Below are 22156 nucleotides of genomic sequence, written 5' to 3' on the forward strand. Positions count from 1 at the left end.
CGCGATTCAAGATGGCCGCTCACCCCCACCATCTCAAGAGGGCAGTTAGGGAGGGAAATGGGGGCAGAAAATGCTGGAGCTGGCCCCCATCCCGTGAACGATAACGAAAATAAATCAGCGACCTGGAGATAATGATACCCCAAGCTGACTCGCCCTCTGATACAGCAGTTAATGAACCTGGCCACCCCCAACTGCATTTGGCAAGCGCCCCACAGTGTCAGACGTCCCTCTTGGGCACACTCACAGGATAATGAGAGTTGTCATCAACAGGAAGGTGGCCAGTGTGTTGCGCTGACAGTCTGTCTTCTCAGTGTGTTTCTTCACCTCACCCCCACACCGACCACAACAACGGCAGCAGCAGAAGAACAGCCCCACCAGGGGCATCAGGAGGAAATAAAGCACGCCGATAATCAGGGAGACAAGGTAACCAGCCTCATACCTCACCACCTAGAGTGGAGAGAGAGCACAGACAACAGCGTTACCATCACTGAATCCTCCCACTATCAACATCCTGGGGGTTACCGTCTCCAACAAGAGAGAATCTAACCATCGCCCCCTTGACGTTCAATGGTGTTACCATCACTGAATCCCCACCCCACCCACTATCAACATCCTGGGGGTTACCGTCTCCAAGAGAGAATCTAACCATCGCCCCCTTGACGTTCAATGGCGTGACCATCACTGAATTCCCCCCCCACCCACTATCAACATCCTGGGGGTTACCGTCTCCAAGAGAGAATCTAACCATCGCCCCCTTGACGTTCAATGGTGTTACCATCACTGAATTCCCCGCCCCCCCACCACTAACAACATCCTGGGGGTTACCGTCTCGAGTGGGCGGCACGGTGGCACAGTGGTTAGCACTGTTGCCTCACAGCGCCAGGGACCTGGGTTCAATTCCCACCTCGGGCAACTGACTGTGTGGAGTTTGCACGTTCTCCCCGTGCCTGCATGGGTTTCCTCCGGGTGCTCCGGTTTCCTCCCACAGTCCAAAGATGTGCAGGTTAGGTAAATTGGCCACGCTAAATTGCCCGTAGTGTTAGGTAAGGGGTAAATGCAGGGGTATGGGTGGGTTGGGCTTCGGCGGGTCGGTGTGGACTTGTTGGGCCGAAGGGCCTGTTTCCACACTGTAAGTAATCTAATCTAATCCAACAAGAGAGAATCTAACCATCGCCCCCTTGACGTTCAATGGTGTTACCGCCATTGTCCCAGCATTGACAAGGCCCAAGTCAGGAGGGTGTAAGGGAATACTCCCCACTTGCTCTGAATGGGTCGGGAGGGGAGGGCAGCTCCAACCACACTCGAGAAGCTCGACGCCATCCAGGGATAAAGCAGCCCCCGGTTGGCTTTCCCCCCACCCACCAACACTCAACCCCTCCACCACCACGCCTGTATCTGACACTTCAGCGCTCCCTCAAACTCTCCCCTGGGGGCGTCAGCCTGGATTCAGAGCTCCGCGACTGATGAAACCATGGGAGTACATCCGCAGCCATGCTGTACGGAGCAGTGAGACGCGAGACAGAGGGACAGACCCACTCTCTCACCCAGAACCCGACTCACGGATCCTTACCCTTATAGGCTCGACAGACTGACTGCGCAGCAGACTTTGAAGTATATCTGGGGAAGATACAAAGCACAAGTGTGAATTAAAACAGGACACCGTCGCCGGCTTCCCCCATGCCAGGGAGACACCATTCAGGGAAACAACATAGGGGGTCACAGGGCAAAGGTCAGGGGCTGTGACTGATCTCACAGAGGAACATCAATGTGGAATCTAACCCTGTGCTGTCCCTGTCCTGTGAGTGTTTGCTGGGGGAAAGTGTAGAGAGAGCTTTACTCTGTATCTAACCCCGTGCTGTCCCTGTCCTGGGATTGTTTGATGGGGGACAGTGTAGAGGGAGCTTTACTCTGTATCTAACCCCGTGCTGTCCCTGTCCTGGGAGTGTTTGCTGGGGGAAAGTGTAGAGAGAGCTTTACTCTGTATCTAACCCCGTGCTGTCCCTGTCCTGGGATTGTTTGATGGGGGACAGTGTAGAGGGAGCTTTACTCTGTATCTAACCATGTGCTGTCTCCTGTCCTGGCAGTGTTTGATGGGGGACAGTGTAGAGAGAGCTTTACTCTGTATCTAACCCTGTGCTGTCCCTGTCCTGGGGGCGTTTGATGGGGGGACAGTGTAGAGAGAGCTTTACTCTGTATCTAACCCTGTGCTGTCCCTGTCCTGGGAGTGTTTGATAGGGGACAGTGTAGAGAGAGCTTTACTCTGTATCTAACCCCGTGCTGTTCCTGTCCTGGGAGTGTTTGCTGGGGGAAAGTGGAGAGGGAGCTTTACTCTGTATCTAACCCCGTGCTGTCCCTGTCCTGGGAGTGTTTGATGGGGACAGTGTAGATGGAGCTTTACTCTGTATCTAACCCCATGCTGTCCCTGTCCTGGGAGTGTTTGATGGGGGACAGTGTAGAGAGAGCTTTACTCTGTGTCTAACCCTGAGCTGTCCCTGTCCTGGGAGTGTTTGATAGGGGACGTGTAGAGAGAGCTTTACTCTGTATCTAATCCCCGTGCTGTCCCTGTCCTGGGAGTGTTTGATGGGGGGGACAGTGTAGAGAGAGCTTTACTCTGTATCTAATCCTGTCCTGGGAGTGTTTGATGGGGGACAGTGTAGAGAGACCTTTACTCTGTATCTAACCCCGTGCTGTCCCTGTCCTGGGAGTTTTTGATGGGGAAAAGTGGAGAGAGAGCTTTACTCTGTATCTAAGCCCGTGCAGTCCCTGTCCTGGGAGTGTTTGATGGAGGAAAGTGTAGAGGGAGATTTAATCTGTATCTAACCCCGTGCTGTCCCTGTCCTGGGAGTGTTTGATGGGGGGACAGTGTAGAGAGAGCTTTACTCTGTATCTAACCCCGTGCTGGCCCTGTCCTGGGAGTGTTTAATGGGGGACAGTGTAGAGAGAGCTTTACTCTGTATCTAACCCCGTGCTGGCCCTGTCCTGGGAGCGTTTAATGGGGGACAGTGTAGAGAGAGCTTTACTCTGTATCTAACCCCGTGCTGTCCCTGTCCTGGGAGCGTTTGATGGGGGACAGTGTAGAGAGAACTTTACTCTGTATCTAACCCTGAGCTGTCCCTGTCCTGGGAGTGTTTGATTGGGGGACAGTGTAGAGGGAGCTTTACTCTGTATCTAACCCCGTGCTGTCCCTGCCCGGGTAGTATGTGATGGGGGAAAAGTGTAGAGGGAGCTTTACGCTGTATCTAATCCCATACAGTCCCTGCCCGGGTAGTATGTGATGGGGGACAGTGTAGGGAGAGCTTTACTCTGTATCTAACCCCGTGCTGTCCCTGTCCTGGGAGTGTTTGATGGGATGACAGTGTAGAGAGAGCTTTACTCTGTATCTAACCCTGTGCTGTCCCTGTCCTGGGAGTGTTTGATGGGATGACAGTGTAGAGACAGCTTTACTCTGTATCTAACCCTGTGCTGTCCCTGTCCTGGGAGTGTTGGATGGGGGACAGTGTAGAGAGAGCTTTACTCTGTATCTAACCCCATGCTGTCCCTGTCCTGGGAGATTTTGATGGGGGACAGTGTAGAGAGAGCTTTACTCTGTATCTAATCCTGTCCTGGGAGTGTTTGATGGGGGACAGTGTAGAGAGAGCTTTACTCTGTATCTAACCCCGTGCTGTCCCTGTCCTGGGAGTGTTTGATGGGGAAAAGTGTAGAGAGAGCTTTACTCTGTATCTAAGCCCGTGCTGTCCCTGTCCTGGGAGTGTTTGATGGAGGAAAGTGTAGAGGGAGATTTACTCTGTATCTAACCCCGTGCTGTCCCTGTCCTGGGAGTGTTTGATGGGGGGACAGTGTAGAGAGAGCTTTACTCTGTATCTAACCCCGTGCTGGCCCTGTCCTGGGAGTGTTTAATGGGGGACAGTGTAGAGAGAGCTTTACTCTGTATCTAACCCCGTGCTGTCCCTGTCCTGGGAGCGTTTGATGGGGTCAGTGTAGAGAGAACTTTACTCTGTATCTAACCCTGTGCTGTCCCTGTCCTGGGAGTGTTTGATTGGGGGACAGTGTAGAGGGAGCTTTACTCTGTATCTAACCCCGTGCTGTCCCTGTCCTGGGAGTGTTGATGGGGGAAAAGTGTAGAGGGAGCTTTACGCTGTATCTAATCCCATACAGTCCCTGCCCGGGTAGTATGTGATGGGGGACAGTGTAGGGAGAGCTTTACTCTGTATCTAACCCCATGCTGTCGCTGTCCTGGGAGTGTTTGACGGGGGACAGTGTAGAGACAGCTTACTCTGTATCTAACCCCGTGCTGTCCCTGTCCTGGGAGTGTTTGATGGGATGACAGTGTAGAGAGAGCTTTACTCTGTATCTAACCCTGTGCTGTCCCTGTCCTGGGAGTGTTGGATGGGGGACAGTGTAGAGAGAGCTTTACTCTGTATCTAACCCCATGCTGTCCCTGTCCTGGGAGATTTTGATGGGGGACAGTGTAGAGAGAGCTTTACTCTGTATCTAATCCTGTCCTGGGAGTGTTTGATGGGGGACAGTGTAGAGAGAGCTTTACTCTGTATCTAACCCCGTGCTGTCCCTGTCCTGGGAGATTTTGATGGGGAAAAGTGTAGAGAGAGCTTTACTCTGTATCTAAGCCCGTGCTGTCCCTGTCCTGGGAGTGTTTGATGGAGGAAAGTGTAGAGGGAGATTTACTCTGTATCTAAACCCGTGCTGTCCCTGTCCTGGGAGTGTTTGATGGGGTGACAGTGTAGAGAGAGCTTTACTCTGTATCTAACCCCGTGCTGGCCCTGTCCTGGGAGTGTTTAATGGGGGACAGTGTAGAGAGAGCTTTACTCTGTATCTAACCCCGTGCTGTCCCTGTCCTGGGAGTGTTTGATGGGGACAGTGTAGAGAGAACTTTACTCTGTATCTAACCCTGTGCTGTCCCTGTCCTGGGAGTGTTTGATTGGGGGACAGTGTAGAGGGAGCTTTACTCTGTATCTAACCCCGTGCTGTCCCTGTCCTGGGAGTGTTGATGGGGGAAAAGTGTAGAGGGAGCTTTACGCTGTATCTAATCCCATACAGTCCCTGCCCGGGTAGTATGTGATGGGGGACAGTGTAGGGAGAGCTTTACTCTGTATCTAACCCCATGCTGTCCCTGTCCTGGGAGTGTTTGACGGGGGACAGTGTAGAGACAGCTTTACTCTGTATCTAACCCCGTGCTGTCCCTGTCCTGGGAGTGTTTGATGGGATGACAGTGTAGAGAGAGCTTTACTCTGTATCTAACCCTGTGCTGTCCCTGTCCTGGGAGTGTTGGATGGGGGACAGTGTAGAGAGAGCTTTACTCTGTATCTAACCCCATGCTGACCCTGTCCTGGGAGTGTTTGATGGAGGACAGTGTACAGAGTGCTTTACTCTGTATCTAACCCCGTGCTGTCCCAGTCCTGGGAGTGTTTGATGGGGGGACAGTGTAGAGAGAACTTTACTCTGTATCTAACCCCGTGCTGTCCCAGTCCAGGGAGTGTTTGATGGGGAACAGTGTAGAGAGAGCTTTACTCTGTATCTAACCCTGTGCTGTCCCTGTCCTGGGAGATTTTGATGGGGGACAGTGTAGATGGAGCTTTACTCTGTATCTAACCCCATGCTGTCCCTGTACTGGGAGTGTTTGATGGGGGACAGTGTAGAGAGAGCTTTACTCTGTATCTAACCCCGTGCTGTCCCTGTCCTGGGAGTTTTTGATGGGGAAAAGTGTAGAGAGAGCTTTACTCTGTATCTAAGCCCGTGCTGTCCCTGTCCTGGGAGTGTTTGATGGAGGAAAGTGTAGAGGGAGATTTACTCTGTATCTAACCCCGTGCTGTCCCTGTCCTGGGAGTGTTTGATGGGGGGACAGTGTAGAGAGAGCTTTACTCTGTATCTAACCCCGTGCTGGCCCTGTCCTGGGAGTGTTTAATGGGGGACAGTGTAGAGAGAGCTTTACTCTGTATCTAACCCCGTGCTGTCCCTGTCCTGGGATCGTTTGATGGGGTCAGTGTAGAGAGAACTTTACTCTGTATCTAACCCTGTGCTGTCCCTGTCCTGGGAGTGTTTGATTGGGGGACAGTGTAGAGGGAGCTTTACTCTGTATCTAACCCCGTGCTGTCCCTGTCCTGGGAGTGTTGATGGGGGAAAAGTGTAGAGGGAGCTTTACGCTGTATCTAATCCCATACAGTCCCTGCCCGGGTAGTATGTGATGGGGGACAGTGTAGGGAGAGCTTTACTCTGTATCTAACCCCATGCTGTCCCTGTCCTGGGAGTGTTTGACGGGGGACAGTGTAGAGACAGCTTTACTCTGTATCTAACCCCGTGCTGTCCCTGTCCTGGGAGTGTTTGATGGGATGACAGTGTAGAGAGAGCTTTACTCTGTATCTAACCCCATGCTGACCCTGTCCTGGGAGTGTTTGATGGAGGACAGTGTAGAGAGTGCTTTACTCTGTATCTAACCCCATGCTGTCCCTGTCCTGGGAGATTTTGATGGGGGACAGTGTAGAGAGAGCTTTACTCTGTATCTAACCCCGTGCTGTCCCAGTCCTGGGAGTGTTTGATGGGGGGACAGTGTAGAGAGAACTTTACTCTGTATCTAACCCCGTGCTGTCCCAGTCCAGGGAGTGTTTGATGGGGAACAGTGTAGAGAGAGCTTTACTCTGTATCTAACCCTGTGCTGTCCCTGTCCTGGGAGTGTTTGATGGGGGACATTGTAGAGGGAGCTTTACTCTGTATCTAACCCCGTGCTGTCCCAGTCCAGGGCGTGTTTGATGAGGTGGACAGTATGGAGAGAATTTTACTCTGTATCTAACCCCGTGCTGTCCCTGTCCTGGGAGTGTTTGATGGGGGGACAGTGTAGAGAGAGCTTTACTCTGTACCTAACTCTCTGCTGTCCCTGTCCTGGGAGTGTTTGATAGGGGACGTGTAGAGAGAGCTTTACTCTGAATCTAACCCCGTGCTGTCCCTGTCCTGGGAGTGTTTGATGGGGACAGTGTGGAGAGAGCTTTACTCTGAATCTAACCCCGTGTTGTCCCTGTCCTGGGAGTGTTTGATGGGGGACAGTGTAGAGAGAGCTTTACTCTGTATCTAACCCTGTGCTGGCCCTGCTCTGGGAGTGTTTGGTGGGGACAGTGTAGAGAGAGCTTTACTCTGTATCTAAGCCCGTGCTGTCCCTGTCCTGGGAGTGTTTAATGGGGGACAGTGTAGAGGGAGATTTACTCTGTATCTAACCCCGTGCTGTCCCTGTCCTGGGAGTGTTTGATGGGGGACAGTGTAGAGAGAGCTTTACTCTGTATCTAACCCCGTGCTGGCCCTGTCCTGGGAGTGTTTAATGGGGGACAGTGTAGAGGGAGATTTACTCTGTATCTAACCCCGTGCTGTCCCTGTCCTGGGAGTGTTTGATGGGGAACAGTGTAGAGAGAGCTTTACTCTGTATCTGTATCTCACCCCGCGCTGTACCTGTCCTGGGAGTGTTGATGGGGGAAAAGTGTAGGGAGAGCTTACTCTGTATCTAATCCCATACAGTCCCTGTCCGGGGAGTGTTGATGGGGGACAGTGTAGAGAGAGCTTTACTCTGTATCTAATCCCATACAGTCCCTGTCCGGGAATGTGTGATGGGGGACAGTGTAGGGAGAGCTTTACTCTGTATCTAACCCCATGCTGGCCCTGTCCTGGGAGTGTTGATGGGGGACAGTGTAGAGAGAGCTTTACTCTGTATCTAACCCCATGCTGAACCTGTCCTGGGAGTGTTTGACAGGGGACAGTGTAGAGAGAGCTTTACTCTGTATCTAACCCTGTGCTGTCCCTGTCCTGGGAGTGTTGGATGGGGAACAGTGTAGAGAGAGCTTTACTCTGTATCTAACCCCGTGCTGTCCCTGTCCTGGGAGTGTTTGATGGGGGGACAGTATAGAGACAGCTTTACTCTGTATCTAGCCCCATGCTGACCCTGTCCTGGGGGTGTTTGATGGGGGACAGTGTAGAGAGAGCTTTACTCTGTATCTAACCCCGTGCTGACCCTGTCCTGGGGGTGTTTGATGGAGGACAGTGTAGAGAGAGCTTTACTCTGTATCTAACCCTGTGCTGTCCCTGTCCTGGGAGATTTTGATGGGGGACAGTGTAGAGAGAGCTTTACTCTGTATCTAACCCCGTGCTGTCCCAGTCCTGGGAGTGTTTGATGGGGGCCAGTGTAGAGAGAACTTTACTCTGTATCTAACCCCGTGCTGTCCCAGTCCAGGGAGTGTTTGATGGGGAACAGTGTAGAGAGAGCTTTACTCTGTATCTAACCCTGTGCTGTCCCTGTCCTGGGAGTGTTTGATGGGGGGACAGTGTAGAGGGAGCTTTACTCTGTACCTAACCCCGTGCTGTCCCAGTCCAGGGCGTGTTTGATGAGGTGGACAGTATGGAGAGAGCTTTACTCTGTATCTAACCCCGTGTTGTCCCTGTCCTGGGAGTGTTTGATGCGGGAAAAGTGTAGAGAGAGCTTTACTCTGTATCTAACCCCGTGCTGTCCCAGTCCAGGGAGTGTTTGATGAGGGGGACAGTATGGAGAGAGTTTTACTCTGTATCTAACCCCGTGTTGTTCCTGTCCTGGGAGTGTTTGATGGGGGGACAGTGTAGAGAGAGCTTTACTCTGTATCTAACCCCGTGCTGGCCCTGTCCTGGGAGTGTTTAATGGGGGACAGTGTAGAGAGAGCTTTACTCTGTATCTAACCCCGTGCTGTCCCTGTCCTGGGATCGTTTGATGGGGTCAGTGTAGAGAGAACTTTACTCTGTATCTAACCCTGTGCTGTCCCTGTCCTGGGAGTGTTTGATTGGGGGACAGTGTAGAGGGAGCTTTACTCTGTATCTAACCCCGTGCTGTCCCTGTCCTGGGAGTGTTGATGGGGGAAAAGTGTAGAGGGAGCTTTACGCTGTATCTAATCCCATACAGTCCCTGCCCGGGTAGTATGTGATGGGGGACAGTGTAGGGAGAGCTTTACTCTGTATCTAACCCCATGCTGTCCCTGTCCTGGGAGTGTTTGACGGGGGACAGTGTAGAGACAGCTTTACTCTGTATCTAACCCCGTGCTGTCCCTGTCCTGGGAGTGTTTGATGGGATGACAGTGTAGAGAGAGCTTTACTCTGTATCTAACCCCATGCTGACCCTGTCCTGGGAGTGTTTGATGGAGGACAGTGTAGAGAGTGCTTTACTCTGTATCTAACCCCATGCTGTCCCTGTCCTGGGAGATTTTGATGGGGGACAGTGTAGAGAGAGCTTTACTCTGTATCTAACCCCGTGCTGTCCCAGTCCTGGGAGTGTTTGATGGGGGGACAGTGTAGAGAGAACTTTACTCTGTATCTAACCCCGTGCTGTCCCAGTCCAGGGAGTGTTTGATGGGGAACAGTGTAGAGAGAGCTTTACTCTGTATCTAACCCTGTGCTGTCCCTGTCCTGGGAGTGTTTGATGGGGGACATTGTAGAGGGAGCTTTACTCTGTATCTAACCCCGTGCTGTCCCAGTCCAGGGCGTGTTTGATGAGGTGGACAGTATGGAGAGAATTTTACTCTGTATCTAACCCCGTGCTGTCCCTGTCCTGGGAGTGTTTGATGGGGGGACAGTGTAGAGAGAGCTTTACTCTGTACCTAACTCTCTGCTGTCCCTGTCCTGGGAGTGTTTGATAGGGGACGTGTAGAGAGAGCTTTACTCTGAATCTAACCCCGTGCTGTCCCTGTCCTGGGAGTGTTTGATGGGGACAGTGTGGAGAGAGCTTTACTCTGAATCTAACCCCGTGCTGTCCCTGTCCTGGGAGTGTTTGATGGGGGACAGTGTAGAGAGAGCTTTACTCTGTATCTAACCCTGTGCTGGCCCTGCTCTGGGAGTGTTTGGTGGGGACAGTGTAGAGAGAGCTTTACTCTGTATCTAAGCCCGTGCTGTCCCTGTCCTGGGAGTGTTTAATGGGGGACAGTGTAGAGGGAGATTTACTCTGTATCTAACCCCGTGCTGTCCCTGTCCTGGGAGTGTTTGATGGGGGACAGTGTAGAGAGAGCTTTACTCTGTATCTAACCCCGTGCTGGCCCTGTCCTGGGAGTGTTTAATGGGGGACAGTGTAGAGGGAGATTTACTCTGTATCTAACCCCGTGCTGTCCCTGTCCTGGGAGTGTTTGATGGGGAACAGTGTAGAGAGAGCTTTACTCTGTATCTGTATCTCACCCCGCGCTGTACCTGTCCTGGGAGTGTTGATGGGGGAAAAGTGTAGGGAGAGCTTACTCTGTATCTAATCCCATACAGTCCCTGTCCGGGGAGTGTTGATGGGGGACAGTGTAGAGAGAGCTTTACTCTGTATCTAATCCCATACAGTCCCTGTCCGGGAATGTGTGATGGGGGACAGTGTAGGGAGAGCTTTACTCTGTATCTAACCCCATGCTGGCCCTGTCCTGGGAGTGTTGATGGGGGACAGTGTAGAGAGAGCTTTACTCTGTATCTAACCCCATGCTGAACCTGTCCTGGGAGTGTTTGACAGGGGACAGTGTAGAGAGAGCTTTACTCTGTATCTAACCCTGTGCTGTCCCTGTCCTGGGAGTGTTGGATGGGGAACAGTGTAGGGAGAGCTTTACTCTGTATCTAACCCCGTGCTGTCCCTGTCCTGGGAGTGTTTGATGGGGGGACAGTATAGAGACAGCTTTACTCTGTATCTAGCCCCATGCTGACCCTGTCCTGGGGGTGTTTGATGGGGGACAGTGTAGAGAGAGCTTTACTCTGTATCTAACCCCGTGCTGACCCTGTCCTGGGGGTGTTTGATGGAGGACAGTGTAGAGAGAGCTTTACTCTGTATCTAACCCTGTGCTGTCCCTGTCCTGGGAGATTTTGATGGGGGACAGTGTAGAGAGAACTTTACTCTGTATCTAACCCCGTGCTGTCCCAGTCCAGGGAGTGTTTGATGGGGAACAGTGTAGAGAGAGCTTTACTCTGTATCTAACCCTGTGCTGTCCCTGTCCTGGGAGTGTTTGATGGGGGGACAGTGTAGAGGGAGCTTTACTCTGTACCTAACCCCGTGCTGTCCCAGTCCAGGGCGTGTTTGATGAGGTGGACAGTATGGAGAGAGCTTTACTCTGTATCTAACCCCGTGTTGTCCCTGTCCTGGGAGTGTTTGATGCGGGAAAAGTGTAGAGAGAGCTTTACTCTGTATCTAACCCCGTGCTGTCCCAGTCCAGGGAGTGTTTGATGAGGGGGACAGTATGGGGAGAGTTTTACTCTGTATCTAACCCCGTGTTGTTCCTGTCCTGGGAGTGTTTGATGGGGGGACAGTGTAGAGAGAGCTTTACTCTGTATCTAACCCCATACAGTTCCTCTCCAGGGAGTGTGTGATGGGGGACAGTGTAGAGAGAGCTTTACTCTGTATCTAACCCAATGCTGTCCCTGTCCTGGGAGTGTTTGATGGGGGGACAGTGTAGAGAGAGCTTTACTCTGTGTCTAACCCCATGCTGTCCCTGTCCTGGGAGTGTTTGATGGGGGACAGTGTAGAGAGAGCTTTACTCTGTATCGAACCCCGTGCTGTCCCTGTCCTGGGAGTGTTTGATTAGGGGGACAGTGTAGAGAGAGCTTTACTCTGTATCTAACCCTGTGCTGTCCCTGTCCTGGGAGTGTTTGATGGGGGGACAGTGTAGAGAGAGCTTTACTCTGTATCTAACCCCGTGCTGTCCCTTTCTTGGGAGTGTTTGATGGGGGGACAGTGTAGAGAGAGCTTTACTCTGTATCTAACCCCGTGCTGTCCCTGTCCTGGGAGTGTTTGATGGGGGGACAGTGTAGAGGGAGCTTTACTCTGTATCTCACCCCATGCTGTCCCTGTCCTGGGAGTGTTTGATGGAGGGACAGTGTAGAGAGAGCTTTACTCTGTATCTAACCCCGTGCTGTCCCTGTCCTGGGAGTGTTTGATGGGGGGGACAGTGTAGAGGGAGCTTTACTCTGTATCTCACCCCATGCTGTCCCTGTCCTGGGAGTGTTTGACGGGGGACAGTGTAGAGACAGCTTTACTCTGTATCTAACCCCGTGCTGTCCCTGTCCTGGGAGTGTTTGATGGGATGACAGTGTAGAGAGAGCTTTACTCTGTATCTAACCCTGTGCTGTCCCTGTCCTGGGAGTGTTGGATGGGGGACAGTGTAGAGAGAGCTTTACTCTGTATCTAACCCCATGCTGACCCTGTCCTGGGAGTGTTTGATGGAGGACAGTGTAGAGAGTGCTTTACTCTGTATCTAACCCCATGCTGTCCCAGTCCTGGGAGATTTTGATGGGGGACAGTGTAGAGAGAGCTTTATTCTGTATCTAACCCCGTGCTGTACCAGTCCTGGGAGTGTTTGATGGGGGGACAGTGTAGAGAGAACGTTACTCTGTATCTAACCCCGCGCTGTCCCAGTCCAGTGAGTGTTTGATGGGGAACAGTGTAGAGAGAGCTTTACTCTGTATCTAACCCTGTGCTGTCCCTGTCCTGGGAGTGTTTGATGGGGGACAGTGTAGAGGGAGCTTTACTCTGTATCTAACCCCGTGCTGTCCCAGTCCAGGGAGTGTTTGATGAGGTGGACAGTATGGAGAGAGTTTTACTCTGTATCTCACCCCGTGCTGTCCCTGTCCTGGGAGTGTTTGATAGGGGACGTGTAGAGAGAGCTTTACTCTGAATCTAACCCCGTGCTGTCCCTGTCCTGGGAGTGTTTGATAGGGGACGTGTAGAGAGAGCTTTACTCTGAATCTAACCCTGTGCTGTCCCTGTCCTGGGAGTGTTTGATGGGGGGACAGTGTAGAGAGAGCTTTACTCTGTATCTAACCCCGTGCTGTCCCTGTCCTGGGAGTGTTTGCTGGGGGAAAGTGTAGAGAGAGCTTTACTCTGTATCTAACCCCGTGCTGTCCCTGCCCTGGGAGTGTTGATGGGGGACAGTGTGGAGAGAGCTTTACTCTGTATCTATCCCCGTGCTGTCCCTGTCCTGGGAGTGTTTGATGGGGGACAGTGTAGAGAGAGTTTTACTCTGTATCTAACCCCGTGCTGTCCCTATCCAGAGATTGTTTGATGGGGGACAGTGTAGAGGGAGTTTTACTCTGTATCTAACCCCGTGCTGGCCCTGCTCTGGGAGTGTTTGATGGGGACAGTGTAGAGGGAGCTTTACTCTGTATCTAACCCCGTGCTGTCCCTGTCCTGGGAGTGTTTGATGGGGGACAGTGTAGAGAGAGCTTTACTCTGTATCTAAGCCCGTGCTGTCCCTGTCCTGGGAGTGTTTAATGGGGGACAGTGTAGAGAGAGCTTTACTCTGTATCTAACCCCGTGCTGTCCCTGTCCTGGGAGTGTTTGATGGGGGGACAGTGTAGAGGGAGATTTACTCTGTATCTAACCCCGTGCTGTCCCTGTCCTGGGAGTGTTTGATGGGGGACAGTGTCGAGAGAGCTTTACTCTGTATCTAACCCCGTGCTGGCCCTGTCCTGGGAGTGTTTAATGGGGGACAGTGTAGAGGGAGATTTACTCTGTATCTAACCCCGTGCTGTCCCTGTCCTGGGAGTGTTTGATGGGGGACAGTGTAGAGAGAGCTTTACTCTGTATCTCACCCCGCGCTGTACCTGTCCTGGGAGTGTTGATGGGGGAAAAGTGTAGGGAGAGCTTTACTCTATATCTAATCCCATACAGTCCCTGTCCGGGGAGTGTTGATGGGGGACAGTGTAGAGAGAGCTTTACTCTGTATCTAATCCCATACAGTCCCTGTCCGGGAATGTGTGATGGGGGACAGTGTAGAGAGAGCTTTACTCTGTATCTAACCCCATGCTGGCCCTGTCCTGGGAGTTTTTGATGGGGGACAGTGTAGAGAGAGCTTTACTCTGTATCTAACCCCATGCTGAACCTGTCCTGGGAGTGTTTGACGGGGGACAGTGTAGAGAGAGCTTTACTCTGTATCTAACCCCGTGCTGTCCCTGTCCTGGGAGTGTTTGATGGGATGACAGTGTAGAGAGAGCTTTACTCTGTATCTAACCCTGTGCTGTCCCTGTCCTGGGAGTGTTGGATGGGGAACAGTGTAGAGAGAGCTTTACTCTGTATCTAACCCCGTGCTGTCCCTGTCCTGGGAGTGTTTGATGGGGGGACAGTGTAGAGACAGCTTTACTCTGTATCTAGCCCCATGCTGACCCTGTCCTGGGGGTGTTTGATGGAGGACAGTGTAGAGAGAGCTTTACTCTGTATCTAACCCTGTGCTGTCCCTGTCCTGGGAGATTTTGATGGGGGACAGTGTAGAGAGAGCTTTACTCTGTATCTAACCCCGTGCTGTCCCAGTCCTGGGAGTGTTTGATGGGGGACAGTGTAGAGAGAACTTTACTCTGTATCTAACCCCGTGCTGTCCCTGTCCTGGGAGTGTTGGATGGGGAACAGTGTAGAGAGAGCTTTACTCTGTATCTAACCCCGTGCTGTCCCTGTCCTGGGAGTGTTTGATGGGGGGACAGTGTAGAGACAGCTTTACTCTGTATCTAGCCCCATGCTGACCCTGTCCTGGGGGTGTTTGATGGAGGACAGTGTAGAGAGAGCTTTACTCTGTATCTAACCCTGTGCTGTCCCTGTCCTGGGAGATTTTGATGGGGGACAGTGTAGAGAGAGCTTTACTCTGTATCTAACCCCGTGCTGTCCCAGTCCTGGGAGTGTTTGATGGGGGACAGTGTAGAGAGAACTTTACTCTGTATCTAACCCCGTGCTGTCCCAGTCCAGGGAGTGTTTGATGAGGTGGACAGTATGGAGAGAGCTTTACTCTGTATCTAACCCCGTGTTGTCCCTGTCCTGGGAGTGTTTGATGCGGGAAAAGTGTAGAGAGAGCTTTACTCTGTATCTAACCCCGTGCTGTCCCAGTCCAGGGAGTGTTTTATGAGGGGGACAGTATGGAGAGAGTTTTACTCTGTATCTAACCCCGTGTTGTCCCTGTCCTGGGAGTGTTTGATGGGGGTACAGTGTAGAGAGAGCTTTACTCTGTATCTAACCCCGTGCTGTCCCTGTCCTGGGAGTGTTTGATGGGGGGACAGTGTAGAGAGAGCTTTACTCTGTATCTAACCCCGTGCTGTCCCTGTCCTGGGAGTGTTTGATGGGGGGACAGTGTAGAGAGAGCTTTACTCTGTATCTAACCCCGTGCTGTCCCTGTCCTGGGAGTGTTTGATGGGGGGACAGTGTAGAGAGAGCTTTACTCTGTATCTAACCCCGTGCTGTCCCTGTCCTGGGAGTGTTTGATGGGGGGACAGTGTAGAGCGAGCTTTACTCTGTATCTAACCCCGTGCTGTCCCTGTCCTGGGAGTGTTTGATGGGGGGACAGTGTAGAGGGAGCTTTACTCTGTATCTAACCCCGTGCTGTCCCTGTCCTGGGAGTGTTTGATGGGGGGACAGTGTAGAGAGTGCTTTACTCTGTATCTAACCCCGTGCTGTCCCTGTCCTGGGAGTGTTTGATGGGGGGACAGTGTAGAGGGAGCTTTACTCTGTATCTAACCCCGTGCTGCCCCTGTCCTGGGAATGTTTGATGGGGGGGGCAGTGGGAAAAATTGTCACTGTGAGGAACTGATTCTTTTGTGATTGTCCAGTCCCCATTGGACACTGTAGTGAGTAGTGCAGGGGATAATCGGAACAGGGTGCAGTCTGGGAGGGTGCCCAACCTGACGTCTGTGTTTTATGTGGGTGTGTTTGGTGGGGCAGTTGGCGAATCCTGGCCGAGAGAATGGAAGGGGACGTTGTGGTTGCGAATACACCCCGCGCAGGAGTCTGGCGGACAGCGTTTACAAAGAGAGTGAGACCTGTAGGGAAGGGGTTGGGCTGCACAGCGTCCAAGTACCGATTCACCATGTCGTAGAGCGGTTCGATCGAACCCGCGTCACCGTTCAGCCTCCTGAAAGCGTGCGTGCCAACCTCCTGGAAGGTGAGACGCTGGGCCGTGCAGTTCTGAGCCGTGGACGGCGGTGAGAGCTGCAGGAACACGCAGAGCGCCAGGCAGACTGCCGTCCCTGCTCCACTGGGCGCCAATCTCCAAGACACCTCGTTCGCCATGACCCTGCCGAGTCAAAGATCACCCACAGTCACTGCTAATGTACCCATTCCCCAGCATCACCTCGTGATCTGCCAGCTATCCCCTTATGCCCAAACGCCCTCTTTTATGGAATGTGGGCACTGCTGGCCATGCCCCAGCATTTTCTGCCCCCTGTTCCCTCCCTAATTGCCCCCTTGCGAAAGTGGGGTTGAACCCCATGTGGTATAGGGAACCCCACACAGCGCCCTCAGGGAGGGAATCCCAGGATTCTGACCCAGTGACACTGAAGGAACGGCCGATATATTTCCGAGTTGGGACGGTGAGGGGCTCGGAGGGGGAACTTGCAGGGGGGGTGGTGTTCCCGTGTACCTGCTGCCCCTTGTCCTTCCCGATGGAAGTGGCCGTGGGGTTTGGAAGGTGCTGTCTGAGGAGCCTGGGCGAGTTGCTGCAGTGCGTCTTGTAGATGGTACCCACTGCTGCTACTGAGCGTCGGGGGGTGGAGGAAGTGGGGGTTTGTGGGGGTGGGGACAATCGAGCGGGGGCTGCTTTGTCCCTGGATGGTGTCGAGCTTCTCGAGTGTTGTCAGAGCTGCCCCCCCCCATCCCGGGCAAGTGGGGAGTATTCCCTCACACCCTCCTGACTTGGGCCTTGTCGATGGTGGGGTCAGGCTTTGGGGGGAGTCAGGAGGGGAGTTACTCGCTGCAGGATTCCCAGCCTCTGAGCTGCTCTTGTAGCCGCTGTGTTTATATGGGGCTGGTCCAGTTCAGTTTCTGGTCAATGGTAACCCTCAGGATGTTGATAGTGGGGGGGATTCAGTGATGGTAACGCCATTGAACGTCAAGGGGGCGATGGTTAGATTCTCTCTTGTTGGAGACGGTAACCCCCAGGATGTTGATAGTGGGGGGGATTCAGTGACGGTAACGCCATTGAACGTCAAGGGGGTGATGGTTAGATTCTCTCTTGCTGGAGACGGTAACCCCCAGGATGTTGATAGTGGGGTCGGGGGGGGATTCAGTGATGGTAACGCCATTGAACGTCAAGGGGGCGATGGTTAGATTCTCTCTTGTTGGAGACGGTAACCCCCAGGATGTTGATAGTGGGGGTGGGGGATTCAGTGATGGTAACACCATTGAACATCAAGGGGGCGATGGTTAGATTCTCTCTTGTTGGAGACGGTCATTGCCTGACTCCTTCCTGGCCACAGTGTTGCTCCAAGAGGGAATTTTAACGAATGGGAGTCAATGGGGAAATTCCCGAACTCCCAACCTTCATCCCTGGCGTGCAAGACTGTGAGACGGAAATCTTCTCTCTCCCCGTCCCCGTTTCCCATCACATACCAGGCGTGGGAATGATGTCACCATGGAGAACATGCTTGGGCCTGTTGTAGCCCGTGCTCACCTCTCCTTCTCCAGCTGAGGAGTTATCCCCTGGCGTGGATCTCGGGGAACTTTCCAGGGCACGTTTGTGGCGAGTTTACCTGCTGGGATTGGTGAGGGAGGGGGGAACAGGGGAATCCACTGAGCCCTCAGAGACCCCAGTCTGAGGGGGAAGAGATCACCATGGAGGAGAATTTCAGAATCGATGGATCCTCTAAGGAAAGGAAGAGGTTTGTGGGGAGGGTGTGCGCTCCTGTTCTCGCCTCACGCACTTTTAAGGGATGGACAGCCACCTCAGACTGACAACTTGGCTCCGACGTACACAATGCTTACACGCAGACACGCAAATACTCACAACGGGAACACAAAACAGCCTTACCTGGCCAACTTTTGAGAGATAGTGCCTGTCCGTGCTGTCACTGCCCTGTCTTGGAGTTGCAGTCAGCAAAGATAGAGACATCGGTTTCCCGGTCCTGTGGGATGGGGAGGGCTGCTGCTTGAGACACTTCACAGAGCAGCAAACTTGTCCAACAGGTTCAAGAACCCTCTGACACAAACAAAGGCGATACGGGGCGCTGAGAAAAGTTATAAATAAACGTGACTGCCGGTCGTTCCTTCCAGATTGCTCACTCAAGGGCGCGGCTCAAACTTCACAGAGCAGACTTGGTAACGACACCTCCCCAAGCCTGTTCAGACAGGAGCATCACTCGCTCGCAAATGGCCGCAAGGTTAGCAAATGGGTAACGGCAGCCAACAACAACTCCGTTCAAATCCAGAGAGAGAGAGAGAGACAGAGAGAGAGACAGAGAGTTTGTCAAACTCCCTGCAATGTGGGAAGCAGACCAGTTTGGCCCACCGAGTCTGTAATGGCCCTCTCCACAGCATTGCCGCCCATCACCCGACCCTATCCCTGGAACCCCCCCCCCCCCCGTTTCCCGTGTTTAACCCACCCGAACCTGCACATCCCTGGGCACCACGAGGCAATTTCCCACGGCCAATCCACCCTAACCTGCACATCCCTGAGCACTATGGGTCATTTAGCATGGCCAATCCACCCTAACCTGCACATCCCTGAGCACTATGGGTCATTTAGCACGGCCAATCCACCCTTACCTGCACATCCCTGGACACTATGGGTAATTTAGCATGGTCAATTCACCCTAACCTGCACATCCCTGAACACTATGGGGCAATTTCCCACGGCCAATCCACCTTAACCTGCACATCCCTGAACACTATGGGTAATTTAGCATGGCCAATCCACCTTAACCTGCACATTCCTGGACACTATGGGTAATTTAGCATGGTCAATTCACCTTAACCTGCACATCCCTGAACACTATGGGGCAATTTAGCATGGCCAATCCACCCTAACCTGCACATCCCTGACACTATGGGACAATTTAGCACAGCCAATCCACCCTAACCTGCACATCCCTGAACACTATGGGTCATTTAGCACGGCCAATCCACCCTAACCTACACATCCCTGAACACTATGGGTAATTTAGCACGGCCAATCCACCCTAACCTGCACATCCCTGAACACTATGGGTAATTTAGCATGGCCAATCCACCCTAATCTGCACATCCCTGAACACTATGGGGTAATTTAGCACGGCCAATCCACCCTAACCTGCACATCCCTGAGCACTATTGGTAATTTAGCAAGGCCAATCCACCCTAACCTGCACATCTCTGGACACTATGAGCAATTTCCCATGGCCATTCCACCCTAACCTGCACAATCTTCATGAAAGGGTCTCTCTCTCTCTCTCCCTCTGTAGGGTATCAGTTCTAATCTCACCACGGCACCTCATGCTATCTAACTCAATCTTTTTTTTTCAGGAGAATAGGGAACTTCAAAACTGGATGTACAACAAAAACCCATCCAGTCCCCGCATTGAGACAGAAGTTGGCCACTTTTATACTGCTCTGACCAAAACGTGACTTGTTACGGACCAGACCAAATCCCCTCGCAATATTTTATGATAACCTGGACCCTAAGTTGTTCTTATATTGCATTCCAATTACAGATTTAGCAAAACTACCAGATTTGAGACTCACTGACGTCTTCACAATGGAAACTGGCCTTTTGGCCCAAGTCATCCATTTGAATCAAAGCTCGCTTTAATCATACATGATCATTAAAACGCAGCCCCAGAAATTGGAATAACTAACTCTGTGGGAAGACTTGACAGAATAGTAGGTTATTTAATGACTTAAACAGTACCAGCTCCATGACAGTAACATCCCATAAACACTATGTCCTTGGCAAAGGCAAATTTAGTAAATTTGCCAATGCTCTATTCTAGGAGGACGAAGAGAGAGAGAGAGAGAGAGAGTAAGAATAGCCAGGTGAGATGTACTGCAGTTTCTAAATCCAGCTTCAAGACTCCAGCTACTGAAAACCTAAACCGAAAAGTCCAAGTTCTGTGGGAGCTTGACCCCACCCAGTCAGGCTGCTGCTATTGTTTCAACTTTTACACAAGGCCTCACAAGCTGTTTACTTTAAGGACTTTCCATCGGCTCCTCTGCTTTAAAATCTCTCTTCAAAATTATAAAAAAAGGACACGAAGCACTTCTGAAATTCAAAGGTTTGTCACAGACACCAGACCACAGGAATGAAGTGAGGTCTGAACTGCCCTCTGAAATAGCCAAGTGAGCCAATCACATCAAAGGAAAGGGCAATGGGAAGCAAATGCTAGTGATTCCTGCATTCCATGAAAGAGTCAATATACCTTAAAAACTTCCCCCAAGAGTCCTCCCAAACTGGGGCCATTTTTACAACAGTTACCGCCTGGTTCCCCCTTAACTGGCCCCTTGAGAAGGTGGGGGAGAGCTGCCATCTTGGACCGTGTGTGGTGTAGGGACCCCCCCCAACACAGCGCCCTCAGGGAGGGAGTCCCAGGATTCTGACCCAGCGACACTGAAGGAACGGCCGATACATTTCCGAGTCGGGACGGTGAGGGGCTCGGAGGGGAACTTGCAGGGGGGTGGTGTTCCCGTGTACCTGCTGCCCCTTGTCCTTCCCGATGGAAGTGGCCATGGGGTTTGGAAGGTGCTGTCTGAGGAGCCTGGGGGAGTTGCTGCAGTGCGTCTTGTAGATGGTACCCACTGCTGTTACTGAGCGTCGGGGGGTGGAGGGAGTGGGTGTTTGTGGGTGTGGGGACAATCGAGCGGGGGCTGCTTTGTCCCTGGATGGTGTCGAGCTTCTCGAGTGTTGTTGGAGCTGCCCCCCCCCCCCCCACTCCCCTCATCCAGGGCAAGTGGGGAATATTCCCTCACACCCTCCTGACTTGGGCCTTGTCGATGGTGGGGACAGGCTTTGGGGGGAGTCAGGAGGGGAGTTACTCGCTGCAGGATCCCAGCCTCTGACCTGCTCTTGTGGACACTATGTATGGGAGGGTCCAGTTGAATTTCTGATTCAGGGTATCTCCAGGATGTTGTTAGTGGGGGGGGGGGAGGGAGTTCAATGATGGTAACACCATTGAATGCCAAGGGAGCGATGGTTAGATTCTCTCTTGTTGGAGACGGTAACCCCCAGGATGTTGACAGTGGGGGGGTGATTCAGTCACGGTGACACCATTGAACGTCAAGGGGATGATGGTTAGATTCTCTCTTGTTGGAGATGGTAACCCCCCAGGATGTTGATAGTGGGGGGGATTCAGTGATGGTAACACCATTGAACGTCAAGGGGGTGATGGTTAGATTCTCTCTTGTTGGAGATGGTAACCCCCCAGGATGTTGATAGTGGGGGGGATTCAGTGATGGTAACACCATTGAACGTCAAGGGGGTGATGGTTAGATTCTCTCTTGTTGGAGATGGTAACCCCCAGGATGTTGATAGTGGTGGGGGGGATTCAGTGATGGTAACACCATTGAATATCAAGGGGGTGATGGTTATATTCTCTCTTGTTGGAGACGGTAATCCCCAGGATGTTAATAGTTGGGGGGGCGTTGGGGGGAAATACAGTGACGGTGACACCATTGAACATCAAGGGGGCGATGGTTAGATTCTCTCTTGTTGGAGATGGTAACCCCCAGGATGTTGATAGTGGGGGGGATTCAGTGATGGTAACACCATTGAACATCAAGGGGGCGATGGTTAGATTCTCTCTTGTTGGAGACGGTAATCCCCAGGATGTTGATAGTTGGGGGGGCGGGGGTGGAATACAGTGACGGTAACACCACTGAACGTCAAGGGAGTGATGGTTAGATTCTCTCCTGTTGGAGACAATAACCCCCAGGATGTTGATAGTTGGGGGGGGGGGGGTGGAATACAGTGACGGTGACAGCACTGAACGTCAAGGGGGTGATGGTTATATTCTATCCTGTTGGAGATAGTAACTCCCAGGATGTTGATAGTTGGGGGGGCGGGGGGGGGGGGGGGGAAATACAGTGACGGTAACACCACTGAACGTCAAGGGAGCGATGGTTAGATTCTCTCTTGTTGGAGACAGTAACCCCCAGGATGTTGATAGTTGGGGGGCGGTGGGGGGGGAATACAGTGATGGTAACACCACTGAACGTCAAGGGGGCGATGGTTCGATTCTCTCTTGTTGGAGACGGTAACCCCCAGGATGTTGATAGTTGGGGGGCGTTGGGGGGTGGGGGAATACAGTGACGGTAACACTACTGAACGTCAAGGGGGCGATGGTTTGATTCTCTCCTGTTGCAGACAGTAACCCCCAGGATGTTGATAGTTGGGGGGCGGTGGGGGGGGGGGGGGGGAATACAGTGACGGTAACACCACTGAACATCAAGGAGGCGATGGTTCGAATCTCTCCT

The 22156-nt window shown here is 52.5% G+C and overlaps 1 protein-coding gene across 2 annotated transcripts in view; it reads right to left on the reverse strand.

Annotated features, from left to right (window-relative positions):
- The window catches only part of LOC122546716 (prominin-2-like), a 77930-nt gene extending 59938 nt beyond the window's left edge, over positions 1-17992 (reverse strand). The window contains exons 1-4 of one of the 2 annotated variants that reach the window (XM_087984365.1): positions 17745-17991; positions 15760-16013; positions 1571-1617; positions 245-447 (exon numbers count right to left, since the gene is read on the reverse strand). In XM_087984365.1, the coding sequence (XP_087840491.1) occupies positions 245-447; positions 1571-1617; positions 15760-16009 (500 nt within the window). In that variant the 5' untranslated portion in view covers positions 16010-16013; positions 17745-17991. Of the gene's footprint in view, positions 1-244; positions 448-1570; positions 1618-15759; positions 16014-17744 lie in introns of both variants that reach the window. The other variant, XM_087984366.1, reaches the window with a different exon arrangement.
- Positions 17993-22156: the final 4164 nt, after the last annotated feature.

Source organism: Chiloscyllium plagiosum, unplaced genomic scaffold (assembly GCF_037043375.1).
Source record: "Chiloscyllium plagiosum isolate Xiang-an unplaced genomic scaffold, Cpla_swu_hap1 HiC_scaffold_48, whole genome shotgun sequence".
Taxonomy (NCBI): Eukaryota; Metazoa; Chordata; class Chondrichthyes; order Orectolobiformes; family Hemiscylliidae; genus Chiloscyllium; species Chiloscyllium plagiosum.